Source organism: Scylla paramamosain, chromosome 10 (assembly GCF_035594125.1).
Source record: "Scylla paramamosain isolate STU-SP2022 chromosome 10, ASM3559412v1, whole genome shotgun sequence".
Classification (NCBI taxonomy): Eukaryota; Metazoa; Arthropoda; class Malacostraca; order Decapoda; family Portunidae; genus Scylla; species Scylla paramamosain.
In genome coordinates, this window is record NC_087160.1 from 9,599,858 (window position 1) to 9,621,687 (window position 21,830).

Genomic DNA, 21,830 nt, shown 5'->3' on the forward strand with positions numbered 1-21,830 from the left:
GGCAATGTATGTGAAGCAGCAGCGGTTGACAAGACAAATGATAATGAATGCTAAAGTAAAGAGTGAAAGGAGTACAAGACAATCTTTAAGGGAGAAAAGTATGGAAGGTGGCTGTGAATGATACAAGTTCATGAGAGGTGAGAATATGTCAGGCAGTGTTGGTGTGGAGAGTCTGAAAGTAGATGGTGTAGTTATAACAGAGAAGGAGAGAATCAGGAAGGCAATCAAAGGGTTCTGGGAAGAAGTAAGTGGGGTACGTGAGATGTTGTGTGAGAGAATCTGTGACACTGGAAGGGAAGAATGCAGATGGATGAAAGAATCAGCAGGGAGGAAGTGGAGAGGTGTGTGAGAAGGCAGAAGAATGGAAAGGCAGCATGTCGTGTGACCTGCTGCCTTGCTTAAGAGTGATCCCGAGTCACCTGTAACACCAAGATCAAGAATATATATATATATATATATATATATATATATATATATATATATATATATATATATATATATATATATATATATATATATATATATATATATATATATATATATATATATATATATATATATATATATATATATATATATATATATATATATATATATATATATATATATATATATATATATATATATATATATATATATATATATATATATATATATATATATATATATATATATATATATATATATATATATATATATATATATATATATATATATATATATATATATATATATAATATATATATATATATATATATATATATATATATATATATATATATATATATATATATATATATATATATATATATATATATATATATATATATATATATATATATATATATATATATATATATATATATATATATATAATATATATATATATATATATATATATATATATATATATATATATATATATATATATATATATATATATATATATATATATATATATATATATATATATATATATATATATATATATATATATATATATATATATATATATATATATATATATATATATATATATATATATATATATATATATATATATATATATATATATATATATATATATATATATATATATATATATATATATATATATATATATATATATATATATATATATATATAATATATAATATAATATATATATAATATATAATATAATATAATATATATATATATATATATATATATATATATATATATATATATATATATATATATATATATATATATATATATATATATATATATATATATTGTGCCATCGGCTATTGCAATGTTATTCTAAGAACTATACGAATAGCAGTGAGGTGATCATGGATATTGAAGAACTTTATGAAAAAAAAAAACTATCTATGCAATTTCAAACAAACGGCGTTATAAACACACCACTGCCCACATGTGATAACCAGTGAAACTACTGTTTATCATGGTGGACAAAGATATACTGATAATCGAACACTGGATGCTGATATAAACCCATCAGCCTTTATCCGATTTTGCTGAGGGTGACAAAATTTGGCATTTAATTGTCGTCTAGCAGCTCCCAGTCCCATTCACAACTCGCTGGCTGGCAGCCACATCATATGGACGCACATTTATTCTTAGAACACAGCTGCTGTGAAATTGGGTTCGAGTGGGAAAGGACATCTGCGTGAGCTCCACCACTGCCGCACAACACTTTTTCACGACAACCAAGGTGAGACATGAACACAATTTTTAGTTATTTCGTGAATGGTTTACAAACCACAGAGGAACTAAGGTACGAAAAAATAGGCACTGAAGCCACACAGCTCCATCTCAGGAACAGACCTGAAACTTATTCCCTTGGGATTTCATGATATAATTTCTTATTCTTACCAGACTTGTAGTAGGTCTAGATACATTTTTTCCAAACTATAAGCAGACTTCTCGCTCGAAAAGAGAATCCCTTACCTTGCAACAAAATGTACGCAAGCACCACTCCTTTATTTCAAATTTTAAAGGTCTCTGAGCTGACTGAAAATGTAAAAGTAATAGCGCACAACATATATCAATAGTACGTAAAGTTTAGGGCACACGCTGTACCTGCGCGTGGCCTCGGAGCTCATTTCTGTCTCATTGACATCAGAGACTGAGGTGGATGATATCTCTTGACTCTTGACACAACAACTGTAAAGTCTTGGCGCCCACAGGTTACCTTCCCCAAGTTTATCAGCCAACCCATAAGAAGGATGAACAACATATCCAAAAAATATATCCAGTAACTTTGCTTCTTCTTCTTTCACTCCTTTATCTCAGCCAGATGGCACCACTGCTATCACATCTATCTCTAAAGCTGAGCTTTTCACTCATACCTTTGCTCAAAACTCTACATTGAACGATTCAGTGCTTGTTCCTCCCTCTCCTCCTCTGATTACTTCATGCTACCGATTAAAATTCTTCGGAATGATGTTTTCATCACCATGCTGGCCTAAACCCTCGGAAGGCTTATAGACCTGATGGGGTCCCTCTTATTGTTCTCCAAAACTGTGCCTCCATGCTTGCACCTTGCCTAGTCAAACTCTTTCAACTCTGTCTGTCAATATCTACCTATCCTCCTTACTGGATTCAGCCTGTTCCTAAAAAGGATGACCTTTCTAATCCCTCAAACTACCGACCTATTGCTTTAATTTCCTGCCTATCTAAAGTTTTTGAGTCTATCCTCAACAGGAAGATTCTTAAACATCTATCACTCCACAACCTTTTATCTGATCGCCAGTATAGGTTCCATTAAGACTACTGGTGATCTGGCATTCCTCACTGATTCTTGGTCATCCTCTTTTAGAGATTTTGGGGAAACTTTTGCTGTTGTCTTAGACATATCAAAAGCTTTTTATAGTCTGGCACAAATCTTTGATTTCCAATCTACCCTCCTACGGCTTCTAACTGTAACTTCATTTCAAGTTTCCTTTCTGACCGTTCTATTGCTGCTATAATGTTCCTCAGGGTTCTGTCCTGTAACCCAGTCTCTTCCTATTATTCATCACTGATCTTCTAAACCAAACTTTTTGTTTGGTTTAGAAGATCCTTTCTCTTTCTGCCTAACAATCTCCATCTTTTTATATTTCGACATATCATATATATAATATTTCCAAAATAAAAATGAACATTCAAATCTTTGTATCTTCTGATCTTCGACAAGATTATGGCATGTGCCTTCAATAAATTAAGTCATATCCACTGAAACTCATCAAAGAATTGAAGATCTGTGTTACAGTAAAATAGCACTAAATGAAAAACACTGAGAAAAAAAAATCAATAGACACATACGTGGGAATGTAGAGCATGTTAAAAAAAAAAACAGGCATCTGTCTAGTGAGGCTCCAGCAGACATTCATTAACAGCGTTCACACAAGACGTCAACGACAGCTATTACCTTGTAACAGAGAAAACTGATGCCATACTGTATCTGCAACACAAAACTCTAAACATAAAGTCTGCATTCAACGGTTATGACAAATGGCATTCCTGCTAACCTCGACCATCCCGGGGTACAAACGTCAGCGATATATTGGTACCTGACCCAAAGATCTACAGAGACTTCTCACCTAAGGTATTATTGGTTCTGGTACCTAAAAAGTATCTTGGTTTGAACAAGTAAAAACTGATTGGAGAATCTGACCATTGTCTATTAGCAGAATGATACCAGTAATTACAATAGTGGCGGCATTAGTGGCCTTGACCGCGGCCGCGCAGCCATCGCCACTAGTGACGCTTAAGCAAGGCACCATCCTGGGATCACGAGAAAAGACCATCAACGGCCGAGTGTACTACTCCTTCAAGACCATTCCCTATGCCAGGCCACCCGTTGGATCCCTCAGACTCAAGGTGAGACACGTTATTACAGTCACAACGAACTGTCCTCCAGCATAGTGACGTCCTGCACGTCCAGAAAAACTACCCACGCATATTTGTATCCCTTGTTTTTTCTCAGAATCCCGAGCCGGCACCCGAGTGGAACGGCGTCAGGAACGGCTCACAACCCTTTCCGATGTGTCCACAGTCTCCCATCTTCCTTATGAGTGATTCTGTCGTGGGCCAAGAAGACTGTCTTTACCTCAATGTCTATACACCAAGGGTAGGATGACCAGCCTACTTTACCTTCCTGATACCATCGTGTGTGTGTGTGCGTGTGTGTGTAGTAATAATAATAATCATAATAATATTCGATTTATCAATCTTGCAGCCTTACAGGCTGAAAATCCACATGATACACATACTTATATACTAACATGCATACTACATCTTAAGTATACATTTAACCCTAAGGATGTATCCCTAAGGATGTACCTTACAAATTGTAAGTGTGACTGCCAGATGGCGCAGGTCAACTTAGTAGACAAGGCCCGGAGTGGCCCTGTGTGTATTTTTCTATTCAGTTTGTTTCTCCTACCCAGCAGAGGGTTACAACTTCCGATTTACAGCAAGTATCTAATCACTGCTAGGTGAACAGGGGCTACACTGTAAAGAAGTCCGCCGTGTGTGTGTGTGTGTGTGTGTGTGTGTGTGTGTGTGTGTGTGTGTAAATCATCACAATCATAATAGTATTATCCTTAACGTTGATTTCATTATTAACAGCCTTTACTGATTCAGTGCGAGAAGAATCCTGAACTTTTTAGCAATGCATCTCAATTCGGTGATAACTTGCACAGATCCCCCTATGCAAGGTTTGTCTTGTTTCTCACTGTCGGTCTTGGCTCCATTCTTTATTCACCTAGCTGCATGTCAGCTATAAATTTTATGTATCGCATGATTTCCCAACATCTTTCTTGCGTCATCTGCAATAATGTATACTATTCCATAAAAAGATCAAGCATACATACACAGTTACAATAATTAACTTCTCTGTTAAATCTCCATTTCCTTGTAAGTGTCATAGCTTTCAGTTGCAAAAGGCAACCGACAATAACTGTTACACAAGGCTGGTGGTGACGTGCAAAGTTGCCTCAGGGTCCCCCATCCCATCCTCAGCTCTTGATATCACTTGCTTCCTACTGCACAGCAGGAACTTTTCATCGAGCTCCATAATAGGTCTTACTCATCAACAGCGAAATAGGAAGAAACTTAAGAAGATTAAAAAGAACTTCTTCCTATCAGTCGGCACCAAAAAAAAGATGACAAATTATCAGTTGGTGTGAGCGTCCGTGCGCCATTCAATTAGTTTCATCCAGTCGCATGGGAGGGCGGAGCAATGATATTCTCTGACATGGCAACTCAAAACAGACAATGGCCTTGGGCACACTCACACATAGATATGATTGTTGAATAATAAGATATTGTTTGTGAGTGCTTTCTCGAGTTCCCTTCCACAAATTACTGTTACATATCACCTACCAGTGGATACTAAACCGCCTATTATTGGTGATGAAATAACGTCTGTGGTTCAGGTGTGCCGGGGAATAAAAACATAAGAAACCATTAGAATTGCTGGAGTTAGAGAGAGAGAATTGTGTACTGGTGGTACATGAGCTTCTGAGATGGTGGCGACACCATCTATCGCAGGACAGAAAGCGAGACCTGTGCTCGGAAGGAAAGATGCTAAGCAAACCTTGAACGTAACGAAAAAGATAAATAAAATGTAATCCTCAACTACCAGGAAGAGAACTGAAAGAAAGGAACCGCTGTGTTCTTGGTGGTGGGTCTCTGAAATGTTTATAACATTACGATTTCGGTCACATCTCTGAACATCCTGATCCATCAGTACACAATTCTCTCTCTAACACTCCGACTCTCTAACAAGGAAACCACAGACGCTATTTCGTCACCAATAATAGGCGGTTTAGTACCCACTGGTGGGTGATATGGAAAGATATGTAACAGTAATTTGTGGAAAGCAAGTCGGGAAAGCATGCGTGAAAAAACATGTCTTTATCACTTAACTATCAAATCTATATAAAAACCATCAACGTGTGAGTGTACTCAAGGTCACCATCAGTCTTAAATTGCTATGTCAGATAATATCATTGCTCCGCTCTCCCATACAACTGGATTAAACCAGGTTGATGGTGCACAGACGCTGACACTATCGGAGAATTTTGTCATCTTTTACTAGCGCCGCTTCAACTTCAGTTCCTTGGCCGTGACTAAACCGTCTTTCTTCACTTGAATTCTTAGTATGTCTTCACCTTCCTGTCCACCATTTTTCTCACCGGAATGGCGTATCTTGCGAGAGCAGTGACAGCTTTCTTTACATAAGGAACAGCTGTCGCTCACCTTCATAATCTTCTTCCTATTTCGTAGTTTCTAAGTGTTTCACTTTGCTAAATTAAAGTCAAAAGGCTGGCTGTGTACTATGCTAATACCTCTTACGCTGACTGTACCGTCTAAAAAAAAAAAAAGGCACATCAATACTAATCACCCCCATTTTTTTACAAAAAAAAAATAAATAAATAAAATATTCCAATAAACTGACACCACAATGCTCACGGACCAACCATTTAGTAGTCATGCTATCCACTCAACAGTCGGTCCGCGTGTATCGATGAATGGAAATGTGGTCCACATTCGACTGTAAATCCATCCAAACCTGCACTTTCACACACACTGGGGCGAGCAGCACAATCACAAGCACAAATACATGCACGCACACACGAGATGTGACTTTTCCAGCCGTACAAGTCGAACCTGCCTGTCATGGTGTTCATTCACGGTGGTGCTTTCAAGATCGGATCAGCCATGAATTCTGCTACTCCATCGCCGTTAATGCAGAAAGACGTAGTGGTGGTCTCCATGAACTACCGCCTGGGCGCCCTTGGTACGTGGGGTTTGTGTGCATTGAACAACGAATAGGGAGCATCAGGGACTTCTTTCTTATAGAGCGTAAAGTGAGTGTGATGTGCATTTCAAGACTGTGATTTATTAAAAAGTTTCGTCTTCTCTATTCATAAAATAATCGTCAATTATAAACATTTAAATTTTACTCAATGTGAACCTTAGTTTCGAATATCTTTTCGTGATCTTTTTAATCATTATCTTCTCTCAAAAAACGACTTTTTCAGTGTGCATTCCTCCAGAGTTTCTGGCAGTATTATACTAGTACAGCAACGAAGTACAATCGATATAGGTGAATAACGAAAAGGGGTAAGTATTTGACGATTACCATGCTCCATAAAAATTTCTAATAAATATTTCTTCTTCCAGGCTTCCTCTCAACGGGAGACAGTGTTTTGCCAGGAAATCTTGGTCTCAAGGACCAGACACTAGCCCTCCAGTGGGTGCAAGACAACATTAATGAGCTCGGCGGCGACCCCAAACAGGTCACCATATTTGGTATTAGTGCAGGAGGAGTCTTATCACACCTGCACATCCTCTCCCCGAGCTCAGAAGGTGAGGCAACATCGACGCAACAGATTATTTACATTTGCACTGCTTCACATCCTAAAATAAGTAAGGTCTTAACATTCGAAAGCTTTCAGGGTTGTTCCAGAGAGCCATCCTGCAGTCAGGCACGGCACTAATGGCAGGAAGTTACGTTCCCGCTAAGAAGGGCGCCATCAGCATCAGCAAGGCACTCAACTGTACCGGCGAGAAAAGCCAGCAACTCTTGGCGTGTTTCATGAATGCATCTGTCGAGAACCTGGTGAAAGCCCAGAGCAGTTTGACTGTGAGTGCTACTGCTGATACGTTAAATAAATGCCAGTTATCTCCTGGTGGGACTAAACTGTTTAGATCTCATTTTATTCATTTACACAATGTTCATGTAAACCTCCTGCTTCCCATTATTCAATGTCTTTCACATGCTAACGTGCTTTCACGTGCTAACGGTTCCCTAGATTGCTCAAGGCACCAGAAGTATCTTTCTGCAGGAATGGTTCGATCTTCCTTTCACTGTGGGTGTCCAAGTGGACGGAACCTTCTTGCCTGACTACCCGGCCGTCCTACTCAAGTCTGGGCGGTACAACAAAGTAGATGTGATGATCGGATGGACTAAGGACGACGGTAACTTTATTACAACAGGTAATTAACTATTTAAACGAAAGGAAAGTGCCATGCAAACAGACTAAAGGAAATCTTCAACATACATGTTCATTGCTTTATATATGAATTCCCACTTCATTTTCGTATTGTAACATAATCCCAATAGATATTTCACGTCTTTTAATTCTAAATTAAATTCCCAGAATTAAATATCAGTTCCTTAATCACAAGTTCACAACCACAAGGTGTCCTTAAACCTAATTACATTCATGACGATACACATATTAATCTCTAGTATTCTGATCTCCAGGACATCGACTAGCCTTGTTTGATGCACGTGTACCAAGTGTACGCCTCAAAAAAAAAAAAAAAATTACTCAAAGCTGATTTAGGCATTTACTGATAAAATTATCATAGCTATCACAGCATATACTATTCATGATTTAAACAAGACGTTTTCATAAATCTTCTAATTGTTTAAGGTCTGTTCAGTAAGAAAGGCGAAGAAGAGTTGTCGCAATTAAACGAAAATTTTCAAAAAGTGGGGCCAATCATATTCTCGCTAACGGAGGAACAGGACCCCGTCTATCTGGCTCAGCGAATGTTGTTTCAATATATAGATGACGTCAACGTGACGCTGGACAACGAAGCTGCCTTCACCAATGTAAGTGTTGGAGAAGGTGAAGAGAATTTCACACACACACACACACACACACACACACACACACACACACACACACACACACACACACACACACACACACACACACACACACACACACACACACACACACACACACACACACACACACACACACAGCACATCACATCACAGCACAGCACAGCACAGCACAATCCGCCGTACATTTAAACCTTAAATTAAAGTAAAGGAAAAGACACCATACATGTAGGAGTATAGGGTATTTTTTCTTCCACTGAATCCTGGAGTTTGTAACGTAACACGTTCAACACACACACACACACACACACACACACACACACACACACACACACACACACACACACACACACGCCGTATAATACATGTGAATGTATTGCTTTCTTTCCCAGCCAAGTCGTTATACGATAAGCAACTTATCCCCTTTTACCACAAGCTTCTGACGGATTTCCTTTTCGTCAAACCTGGCGTACAATCAGCTGATATCCACGCTAAAACACCAGACAAGAAGACCTTCATGTACAAACTTGAACATTGCCTTGAGAAGTCGCTCTTTCACGTCCTAACAAACACTTCCATCAAGAGAAAAAGTAAGTAGACCTTTCATTTTTGTCAAGAATGAGTGATAGTTATACATTATCGCTGTAGAAGAATCAACATGCATGCATATAATAATGATGTCTGAGGATATTAATTATATAAAACTACTGTAACCACAACACAAAATAAGCCATGAGGAACAACCTACTGGCAGCAGAGCACAAAGCGCCACTCTGTTATCCAAACAAAGAATGTTTTCGCCTCTTACAGTAACAGGGAGACACAAAATGTTCACTTCCCCCCCTCTCTCTCTCTCTCTCTCTCTCTCTCTCTCTCTCTCTCTCTCTCTCTCTCTCTCTCTCTCTTACTTTATTTTTTCATATTTAAAATGGTTCCTCCGTAAGAAAATTGCCAATGGATAGATGCAATACAGCAGGAATATAAATTCGAACACCTCATTGCATGCTGTTTGTCAGTAATAATAAAATTTATCTCTATCAGAGATCTATACTTGTCTATGAACCGTTAGAATTTGAGAAATAAATCTGTCTGTCAGACAGTAAAGCTGTTCTCTCTCTCTCTCTCTCTCTCTCTCTCTCTCTCTCTCTCTCTCTCTCTCTCTCTCTCTCTCTCTCTCTCTCTCTCTCTCTCTCTCTCCATTGTGAACTTCATTTAAATGTGACAGGTTTCCTTTTAGATATATTTTCCATAATCTATGATGCTATATTTCTATTCTTTAGTTTAGCATTGGCGGCTTTTGCTGCTCGGGCAACAGCTCTTGAGGAGTCCAGTAATGGCCCCCCTTCTAACTTTTTCTTTCAAAAAATACTTATTTACTGAGTAAATAATCTTTTTCTTGGCTATGGAGGTGAGGAGAGCGAGCGGGAGAGGCCGTTTCCATTCTGGCTGGTGGCGCAAGAGGGAGTGTCCATGGTACTCTGACCATGTGACATCACTTGGTCACCCATGGAGACTAGACAACGCCTGGAGGAAACGTTGCCTAGTATTGTGGTGTTTGCAAAAAACAATGCAAGTATCATTAAAAAACATATAACACTTTAATTGTTTTTTTTTTTAGAGCATGAGAGTGTACATATACTACAACACCACTTAATTTTGAGGTACGAAGTACCAGACATGAGGTATATTTTGGCATAAGTATGACATTGCCGCTGGCCAGGGAATTTCCGGAAAGGTCAACGCCTAAACGCTTAATTCAAAACGGTCAGACCATAGCACATGCCCTACAACAAACCTATTTTTCTTACAAGGGACAATCTATATTACTAAAATGACCACTTGTTACTTCTTTAGGTAAATGAAGAAGAGAGAAATGCAGTTTGAAATTACACAATTTCACACGCAACTAATACACAAAAAATAATAAAAAATTAATAAACAAATAAATAATTCAGCTCTGACTTGCTAGCCATACAGCAGATTATGTTTTCTTGAGTCTTTCTAGTCTTTCTATAAACCATGAAAGGATCTGGCAAGATCGCTTCATACAACAAGCAAAGAAAATAATATGAACAAGAACGACAGCAACAACAACAACAACAACAACAACAATAATAATAATAATAATAATAATAATAATAATAATAATAATAATAATGAAAACAACAACAACAACAACAACAACAACAACAACAATAATAATAATGATAATAATAATAATGATAATAATAATAATAAAAATTTCACTTCACTGTGTACCACCTGCACTGCAAGACTCAAACCTGATTCTCCAGTACGGAACATAAGAAAAGAAGTCCTGTCCACTAAAACAAAATACCATTGGACATTTCCATTTTGTAACTGCTGGACTGATATAGCCAGCTCTTAATCGTCACAGTTCTCAACCAAGCTGCGATATTCTCAGACAGTTTAACAAAACTAATAGGGTCAGACTTATGCTCACCAGATTTCCTCGGAAAACACACACACACACACACACACACACACACACACACACTCAAGACAGACTGCATTTTTCTTTTTTTCTTTTTTTGTGTCTGTATCAGGGAAACTAGCCAAGGAAATAGTTGCAGAGAAACAGTTGTACACAAGATTGTGTCGAACAGATAGATAAATGTTTTGGAGGCATTGAAGAAGAAAAAACATGTCCTGCCCCCATTCGGAAATTTAAGAAAGATCAGTTTCGAAGGATTTTGTGGGTTCTCTGTGTGATTTTTTTAATTCACTGATTACACCTAATTTATATATATATATATATATATATATATATATATATATATATATATATATATATATATATATATATATATATATATATATATATATATATATATGCGTTATAGGGACTGTAGAACCTATGACAAAAAAAATAAATGGTTCCAGAAATTCCAGAATTTAAAAAAAAAAGTAAAACACACACACACACACACACACACACAAAAAAAAAAAAATGAGCACACTTGCACCACTAAATTTGAAATAACACAAGAAATATATATAGTCCCGCATAAGTTTCACGCCTATGGTCTGACCATTTTTAATTGAGCGTTTGGGCGTTGTCCTTACCGGGGATTCCCTGGCCTGCGGGTCTGCCACACCTACAACCAAAAATACCTTGTCAGGTACTTCCTACCTCAAAATTAAGTAGTGTTGTAGTACATATACAATGTCATGCTCTAAAAAAAGCAAGTTAGTATAATATCTTTTTTTCTTAATGATATTTGCATCGTTTTTTTTTTTTGCAAACACCACAATACTTGGCAACGTTTCCTCCAGGCGTTGTCAAGTCTACATGGGTGAACGAATGAGGTCACATGTTCAGAGTGACCATGTTAATCCATGGTCACTTCCTCTTCTGCCACCAGCCAGGATAGAAGCTACCTTTCCCACTCACTCTCCTTAACTCCACAGCCAAGAAAAAGAGATTTACTCAATAACTCTCTCCTCTACTAAATTTTTTTTTTTCAATGAAACACACATGTCTGAAGCAATGTACAATAGCCCCTTTTCTCTTCTTTCCTACTTTCTCTATCTTTATTTTCAATCCAAAGCTGAATGTTACGTCTATTACACGAATTAACCTGCTCTTGTGCCCCCGCTCTTGAATCTTCCATGTGTTCCATCATCTGCTTACGCTTACAGAATCAATCTCAAACTAAATATATCTATGCTGGATACCTCTCACCTAACCTCTCTGACTATAAGAATTTTTTTATTACTTTACTTTCAATGTGGAAAACATTCTGACTCTCTAGTGCTGATGTGGGGACACACGACCACACCCTTGCCGCCCACATTCATGGCATCCTTTTCCCCGTGGGACTTAAAGACGCCTCAGGCGCAAGCCTCAGCCAACCACGTGGAGTGAGGTTAACACTTGTCTCCACCATCCCTTTGTCTCCATGGTGCTCCGGTGTGCTCCACAGCCGGGTGATTTCACAAGACCTAACAAACCCTTTACCTTTCTGGTCGCTTGATGTCCCTTAACCTGTGTTTTTGTTGGCCAGTGATTCGCTGTGGTGACACCACAGTAAGTGTGAGTTTTGTGATTTAACCACTGTGTGCTCTTTTCTGACATCGATGCTATGTGAGTTTTATGATTCGCCTGTGAGTAATCACTTTTCTTACTTCATCGTCTTATGAGCCTTGCGATTGGCTATAGTGCATATATCACGTGTCTTACACAAATAAGCGCGTCTTTATTATGTAAATCATGTGCTTCAATGTGCTTGCATCACCCCATATGTTTTGTAGGCATGAAAGTATTTCTAGAAGGGTGGCCGAGCATTGTGCTGGTGTGGGGACACATGCACACACCCTTGCCAACCACATTCCATGGTACGCCTTTCCCTGAGGGACTTAAGGACGCCTCGGGCGCCAGCTGTGGCCAACCACGTGGAATGAGGTCAACCCTCATCTCTGTCATCCCCTTGTCTACACTGTGCTTTGGCTTGCTCCATGGTCAGGTGGGGTCCCAGGACCTCAAGAGCCCTTTACCTTTCTGGCTTCATGACCTCCCTTCACCTCACAAGCCCCGGCCGTGACCTGACCCAGCCCAGCAACCACCCCATCATCAGTAGTCCTTGCTCGCCTTGCCTCGATAGCGAACATGTGAGTCTTCGTCCAGCCTGCCTCGAGGTTGGACATGCGACTCCTGGCGACTCACTTTATTATTTTGTACAGTTTATTTCATTAATATAACTACAGCTGCTTTATAACTGTATTTCTTTGGCCACCACGTCTACACAGTACTAGAAGAAGCAGATTTACCAAGTACACTCTTTCCTTTTCCGGAGATATTATTCTTGGAGACTTCAATGTTCACCACCAGTTTTGGCTTTCCACTCTCTTCACTGATCATCCTGGTGAACTAGCCTTTAACTTTCCTATCCTCCACGACCTAGAACAACTGGTGCAACACCCTATTCGTATCCCTGATCTTGGAGATACGCCCAGTATTCTTGACCTTTTCCTAACCCTTCTAATTCTTCTCTTTATGCTGTTACTCTGTTTTCTTCGTTGGGCTCCTCCGATCACAAACTTATATTTGTATCTTGAATTTCGCTCCAATCCCTCCTCAGGAGCCCCCCTAAGAGAATATGCCTCTGCCATTTTGCTTCTGCTAGTTGAGATATTTTCCTTAGAATGGCTACTGCTTCCTAGTCAGAGACCCGTTCCTGTGTTCCGAGCGCATAAAAGAAGTGATAGTGTCTGGCATGGAGACGAATATTCCTCACTCTTTTTCTCGACCTAAATGCTCCAAACCTAGTTTTAACACAGCCTGTTCTCGTGCTATACATGATAGACAAGTGGCCCACAAAAGGTATTTGAGCCTTCCATCACCAGAATCTCGTGCGCTTTTTATTTCTGCAAGGAACCATGCCAAGTCTGTTCTCCAACTAGCCAAAAACTCCTTCATTAATAGAAAGTGTCAAAATCTTCCTTCCTATTGTCCCCCAAAACTACGCCTCCGTGCTTGCACTTTGCCAAGTCTTTCAATTCTGTTTGTCAACCTTTCTTTCTTGTTAGAAGTTTCCCTACATTCAGACTATTCCTAAAAAATGTGACTGTTCTAATCCGTCAAACTACTGTCCTATTGCTTTAATTTCCTGCCTATCTAAAGAGTTCTAATCTATCCTCAACAGGAAGATTCTTAAACATATATCACTTCACAACCTTGTATCTTTTTGCCAGTATGGGTTCGGTCAAGTCTTTTTGTAGACGTCCAACCCTTCGGGAAGTATACAGTTCACGCAGGGAACCCACAAAACGCTGGACTTCTGATGTCTAACATTTCTGATTGGAGCAGAGCAAACTTAGTATTGTTCATTGCCTCAAAAATTCAATTCCATCTATCAACTCGACACAACCTTGCAGACAATTATCCCCTCTTTTTTCAATAACAGTCAGCTGTCCCGTTCTTCTACACTGAACAACCTCGGTCAGTCCTTTACTTATAATCTAAACTGGAAACTTTGCATCTCACCTCTAGCTTAAACAGCTTCTATGAAGTTAAGTGTTCTGAGACGTCTCCACCAGTTTTTCTCACCTCCCGTCCCAGCTGCTAATCCGTCCCAGGAACATAATCCATCCATGTTTGGAGTATGCTTCACATGTCTGGGAGGGTTTCACTCACACCGCTCTTCTAGAGAGGGTGAAATCAAAAGCTTTTCATTTCATCAACTCCTCTCTTCTAACTGACTGTCTTCAGCCTCTTTCTCATCGTCGCAATGTTGCATCTCTTACTATCTTCTATCACTATTTTCGTGCTAACTGTTCTTCTGATCTTGCTAACTGAATACCTCCCCTCCTTCCGCGGCCTCGCAGCACAAGACTTTCTTCTTTCTCTCATCCCTATTATGTCCATTTCTCTAAATACAAGAGTTCACTAGTATTCTCAAACAGTCATCTCTTTCTCTGGTAAACTCTGGAACTCCCTGCCTGCTTCTGTATTGCTACCTTCCTATGACTTGAACTCCTTCATGAGGAAGGATTCAAGACACTCACTTGCGGACTGGCCATCTGAGTGGGCTTTTTTTTTTTTCTGCTCTTGGCCGGTGTCCCTCCTATATATATATATATATATATATATATATATATATATATATATATATATATATATATATATATATATATATATATATATATATATATATATATATATATATATATATATATATATATATATATATATATATATATATATATATATATATATATATATATATATATATATATATATATTAAAAAAATAAAATCTGATGACTCCATTATTATCATTAAACTAGACAAGGCTACAGCTGTTATGAATAAAAAAGATTACTTTATAAAGGATGAACGCACTTTAAATAACTCTTTCAAGTTTAGATTAATTAGAGATAAACCTTTCCATTACATCACTAAATCTGAAGACAAGTTAAACTTCTGAGACAACTCCTTAAACTGAAGGTTATCACTAAAGGTATTTTTAACCACCTGTTCACAAGTAGTTCGTCTCTAGGCATCCTCTATAGCCTTGCGAAAACGCACAAAGTCGACAACCTTATTCGGCCCATTCTGAGTACCATTAATACATTTAATTATAAATTAGCTATATATTTCGTCCCCATACTAGAACCACTAACGTCAAATAAGTTTACCTTAAGATTTCGTTAAAGAAATAAATAAATTAGAAGCTCATAATTCGGTCATGGCTAGTTTTGATATTAAGTCACCTTTTATTAATATTCCTCTTCATGAAACCATTCATATATTTTTTCTAATTATTTAAGGACCATGACAAGTACCTTAATTATAATAAAAACAACAATTTACAAGGCTTGGCAACTAGAGACTTCCCCTTCTTGTTCAACAATAAACTATGTATCCAAGTTGGCGGTGTGGCTATTGGTTCCTCCCTTGGCCCCACTTTTGCTAATGTTTTTTTTTTTTTTTTGTCATCATAAAACCAAGTGGTTAAACGAATGTCCTAGTGAATTTAATGCTATGTTCTACAGACGATATGTTGATGATACCTTTTCTTTTATTTACACACTCTCAAAACATCCCTAAATTTCTCAGTTACTTAAACTCCAAACACCTTAATATTGAATTCACCTGTGATACAGAAAAACGATGGTTCTATCTTGTTTCCTGATGTAATTGTGACTCATACATACTACAGTCTACCGCAAACCAACTTTCACAGGTTTGGGGATTAATTATATTTATCTTTCATCTCTCAATTGCTATAAAAACCCTCTTATTTCGATGCTACGTTTTATCTTCTAACTGGTTTGCTTTTGATCATGGGGTCAACTTCTTAAGGACATTTTTCCACAATAACGGCTTCCCCTTCAGCATCATCAATAATACTATCTACTATTTTTTCGAAAGCAAATTTAGTCAGCCTCCTTCTAATGACACACAGATGACACGCAAGAAATATATAAAATTACCTTACTATGGCCATCTTAGCTACACTATCAGAAAGAAACTCACTACCATACTTAGAACAAAATATCCTGACACCAAGTTCATATTTATTTTTACTAACACGTTTACTATTGCCTCTTTTTTTTTATTCAAAGACAGTATTCCTATTGGATTTATTATATATATATATATATATATATATATATATATATATATATATATATATATATATATATATATATATATATATATATATATATATATATATATATATATATATATATATATATAGGTAAACAAGAATACACCAAAGAAGAATGTGATCATTATATATATATATATATATATATATATATATATATATATATATATATATATATATATATATATATATATATATATATATATATATATATATATATAATGAGCACATCGAAGGATAAAAATAATATGCCTTCTGACCACTGGAAATATGATACTCTGGGTTCAGAGCTCCTAAAAGAACTTTGAAGCCCAATAGCATTTGACAATACAATAAGACGCTATTCTAAACACAGGACACTGAGCACGGACGGGGAAGGGGGATTCGTGGTCCCGGTGCCGTTACGGTGTCGTTACACGAGTCTAACTTGGCACGTCACACTCAGCCAAAACCTTATGGCTTGTGTATTACCTACTTAAATTGATAGGGTCGGTACTGCTGCTAACTCATATACAGTACTATCGAATCCACGCCCTCTAAACTGTACAAATATAGTTCTATTCCGTGCCAGTAATCTCTTCGATCGTTGTGTTCTGACTCTAGGACTGCCTCAGCCGAATTGAACCGTGGGAACGGAAGCGCACAGGCGATGGTGTGTGTGTGTGTGTGTGTGTGTGTGTGTGTGTGTGTGTGTGTGTGTGTGTGTGTGTGTGTGTTTTTCTTTTCTATATGTGCAACTTAGATAAAAATTAATTTATACTTTACCATATAACTGCCATGAAGAAAAACGGTCAAATAAAACACAGGGTTTCAATATTCACTAGTGCCATACAAGTATAATGACATCTCAGCAAAGGAACTGTGTTTTAAGATGCGGGCGCAAGTTTTTCCAGCAGTATCTGTAACCACCATATTATTCCAGTATATTGTGTTTATTATAAAATACAAACAACCAGATCGCCTGTGTTTCAGTGGCGGGACACGGGGACGACTTGATGTATCTCAGTCAGGGCTCCCCACAACCGGTTCCAGTGTATCGCCGACAGGACCTCCACATGCAAGATATTCTCGTTACTCTCTGGACCAACTTTGCATCCACGGGGTATGTGGGAAATGTAAGTTTTTATTAACTTAACATGTAAGGCAGTACATGTGCTTCAACACTAGTTTTTCTTTTTCTTCAGGAACCCAACTATCAATGGCACCTTGGGTTTTAGATGGACTCCAGTGACACCCAAGAGACCTCTCAGTTATCTGTCTCTCACCGTCACCCCTAACATGCAGAAAGTGGATAGAGTGGTATGTGCAAGCTACCAGCTTGTTTTCTGTCACTGGCCACAAAAACCTAACATTTTCACGGCCACACATCTTTCTTTTCACATTCGTCTCGTTTAACTTCTTGATAAAAATCATTAAAATATCTTTCCAAAATATTCAGTATACATAATACGACTACCAAAATGGATTATTTTACCAGAACCAAGACTTCTGGAACTCCCTGCCTACCAAGGACACCAAGATGCTCTACCCCGAGCGTTTCCTTGAATACAATGACGACTACGAGACATCCCTGCCCTTTGAACAGAGCTGCCCTTCGGAACTCCCTGCATTAGACACGTGCGGTAGGAAATGAGTTAGAGATCAGATAAGCCCTCTTTGTAATCTTTTGTTGCTGCTTTCTCTTATCGTAATTCTTCTTTGCCCTTTACAAAGCAAAAAGTAAGTAAAGACCGGCCAATCCCAAAGCTAATAAAAGCTTAAGTACACACGCGTTAGGAATCTCGTTTTCTTTAAATGAGTTTCAGCTGGGAAAAGTGAAATGGTACTGACACTCCAGTCCACCAGAGCATTTGTCTTCTACACCCCATGCTTTAATAATACATACCATAGCTCATAACGTATATATACGTGTTGTCTGAAACATTCGCAGTTGCCTTGAAAAATGGTTTGCTGAGTAAATAAAGTGAGTGGTCTTGGACAGTGTTTCACATAGAGCAATATAAAAAGTGACATATCCCAGTGATCAGTGTTGGCCCTGTTCTCCTCTTAGCATATGCTAATGACACTTATGCTAGGTTCAATTTGGGAGTACGAAAATTTCCACATAATTCGAAAACTGACAAAGAAAAAAAAAAGGCACTTATAAATAAACATTACAATCAATGGTACGTCAATTAGATCGCTAAATCAGTGAATGACAAAGTAAATTCAACACTGACAAGTAAAGACAAATGCAAAACGTTATGTATTGAGAGCAATATCGGTCATGTTTAGCATTTAATAAATGATGAACAGCTTTCTCAGTGACACAGGAAAACGATTTCTGAATTGTAAAATTAGGTGACTTTTCCCCCCTTGCCAGCACTGCTCTACAAATTTAAAAGCACTGAACCCGCTTTTAAATTTGTTGGCTTTACTGAATTTTGTTTCAGTAATAAATCAGAAACGGTTATATAGAAAATCTATAATTTGCTGGTTCGACATAATCTAGAGTACCACATTTGATTTTCGTTGTCACATTAGAGAAAAGAGAAAGTATTCATAGATTAAAATTAAATATAACAAATTCTCCCAGTGCAAGAAACATGGTGACCGAATAAAAGTGTTCAAAATATTCAATATATTAAAAACATAATGTCGAAAATAATTTTACAGTCGATCAAGCAAATTTTTCAAGAAAATATAAGTTTTAAGATAAGAAGATTGGAAATAAGATAGAAATTTGTGGAAGAATCTAAATGTAGGATTTATGGGATGCATTACTGTCAGCACATTTATGAGCATATTACTAATAGTGCTGTGAATTAAGATGATGTCGTTGGATTGTTGGATGTCGTGTACGTATAAAATAAATAAATTTTGGGCTTAATCTTGAAAAATATTTTACCAATTCATAAAACTGAAGTTATTTTCACTGTCCCTAGTATTGCAATGTCCAAATTTCCTGCACTTGGTGACATGTCTATTTCGTGATATAACAAATGCTAGTGGGTGCGTTGACACCGTAAAGGTATCTTAGCTTACTTATGCAATGTTTATAAGTAGTTGATAAACTAAACACTCTTGTGCTGATTTTCTTCAACACGCTAGGAAGCTCAATGAGGGAACTGAAATGTGTATACCTTGCTGTATTGAGAAGAAATATTTTTGTTCGGTAAGTTCCGGGTATCTGTTTCATATACCTGCATTGCAGCATGTCAGCACTTTACAAAATTTACAGTAACATGTATGAATACATACTTTAGAGACAGTGAACTTCCAAGCCCAAAGGTCCTTGTTTAGGACTAAAACCATTCCCAGTAGTGTAATTAAACGAAACTATGAAATAAAATGCTGTGACTAAAGAAGGTCAATTAATGGAACTTGTAGTTATATCTATATGTAATATTTACTTGATAAATATTAAATAAATAAACAGTATAAAATTTTCCTTTTGTCCTGCAACATAGAATACATTTTGTTTTTTATATAATAAGTGTTCTTGCTACTATTGCTACCATTGATATTGTCACAAAATTTCATAATCTGCCAAGCTCCTCCTATGTTTACGAAAAGCCAGCTCAGTCTAGAATGTCTGTGCATTAATGATTTTCATTCAACTCTATCGTTATCAAATTGCTTGTTATTTTATTTATGTTCTCTTAGGTCTCTCTGTATAGTCAATATATCACAATAAAGAAAAAAAAAAATACCCAACCTCGCCAGCTAAAAAAAAACATAAAGACTGCAAAATCACTAGTCATTTTAGGCTTTTTGTTGCAAGATAGTACAGTGATATAATCTATACCACAGTTAGGAGTATAAGTAAATTTTTGTGTTATCAATATTTTTATCAATATTTATTTTCAATTAATCATCTTTAATATGGACACATTTCATCAACATTAATTATTATGTATAAATTCATGTGATACTGCTTGTCCAAGAATAGTTCATCTGAAATATGGCACCAAGGTCTAATTTTCGAATAGTCTGCTTTCAATAACTAAAAATGTACTCCAACTGTCACACAACTTGTAACGTAACCCTGACCGGCTATAAGGACATTAAGCATATTATTTTCATGCGTTGGCTCTCATGCTGGTAAATAACTAAGAAAACTATCCGCAAAGAATTATAGCATTCAACGAACAGTAACTGAGAGAGGGAGGAGAGGGGAGAGAGATTCTATACCGAACAGCTATATGGGGATTAAAGTTTCCCATAATTAATATGACTGTTTCAAAATGTTTACCACAGGATCTGGTGGCATTCTCAATCATTCATCCCTTTCTCTGGTAAACTCTGGAACTCCCTTGCCTGCTTCTGTATTTTCACCTTCCTATGACTTGAACTCCTTCAAGAAGGAGGTTTCAAGACACTTATCCTTCAATTTTTGACTACCGCTTTGGACCCTATTCGGGAACTGGCATCTCAATGAGCTTTTTTTTTTTATTAGATTTTTGTTGCCCTTGGACGGTGTCCCTCCTACATAAAAAAAATAAAAATTATATATATATATATATATATATATATATATATATATATATATATATATATATATATATATATATATATATATATATATATATATATATATATATATATATATATATATATATATATATATATATATATATATATATATATATATATATATATATATATATATATATATATATATATATATATATATATATATATATATATATATATATATATATATATATATATATATATATATATATATATATATATATATATATATATATATGAGAGCAAGCAAGCGGACGTGGCGTTGTGTGCAAGTGGCTTTGTCTTGCTCATATATATATATATATATATATATATATATATATATATATATATATATATATATATATATATATATATATATATATATATATGTGTGTGTGTGTGTGTGTGTGTGTGTGTGTGTGTGTGTGTGTGTGTGTGTGTGTGTGTGTGTGTGTGAGAGTATATATATATATATATATATATATATATATATATATATATATATATATATATATATATATATATATATATATATATATATATATGAGAGCAAGCAAG

At 36.6% G+C, this 21,830-nt stretch overlaps 1 protein-coding gene across 8 annotated transcripts; it reads left to right on the forward strand.

Annotated features, from left to right (window-relative positions):
- The first annotated feature begins 1,551 nt into the window (after positions 1-1,551).
- LOC135104213 (putative inactive carboxylesterase 4) lies at positions 1,552-20,200 on the forward strand. Of its 8 annotated transcripts, none has more exons than XM_064011341.1 (12): positions 1,554-1,720; positions 3,239-3,870; positions 3,977-4,120; positions 6,652-6,796; positions 7,183-7,368; positions 7,458-7,645; positions 7,848-7,998; positions 8,442-8,623; positions 9,075-9,228; positions 17,748-17,877; positions 17,960-18,074; positions 18,253-20,200. In XM_064011341.1, exons 2-12 carry the CDS (start codon positions 3,682-3,684, stop codon positions 18,406-18,408), a joined length of 1,740 nt encoding a protein of 579 aa, XP_063867411.1. In that variant the 5' UTR covers positions 1,554-1,720; positions 3,239-3,681; the 3' UTR covers positions 18,409-20,200. The 8 variants fall into 8 exon arrangements, with proteins under 8 accessions (XP_063867416.1, XP_063867417.1, XP_063867411.1 ...); XM_064011340.1 differs by having other exon boundaries at positions 3,247-3,870; XM_064011342.1 differs by having other exon boundaries at positions 3,260-3,870.
- Positions 20,201-21,830: the final 1,630 nt, after the last annotated feature.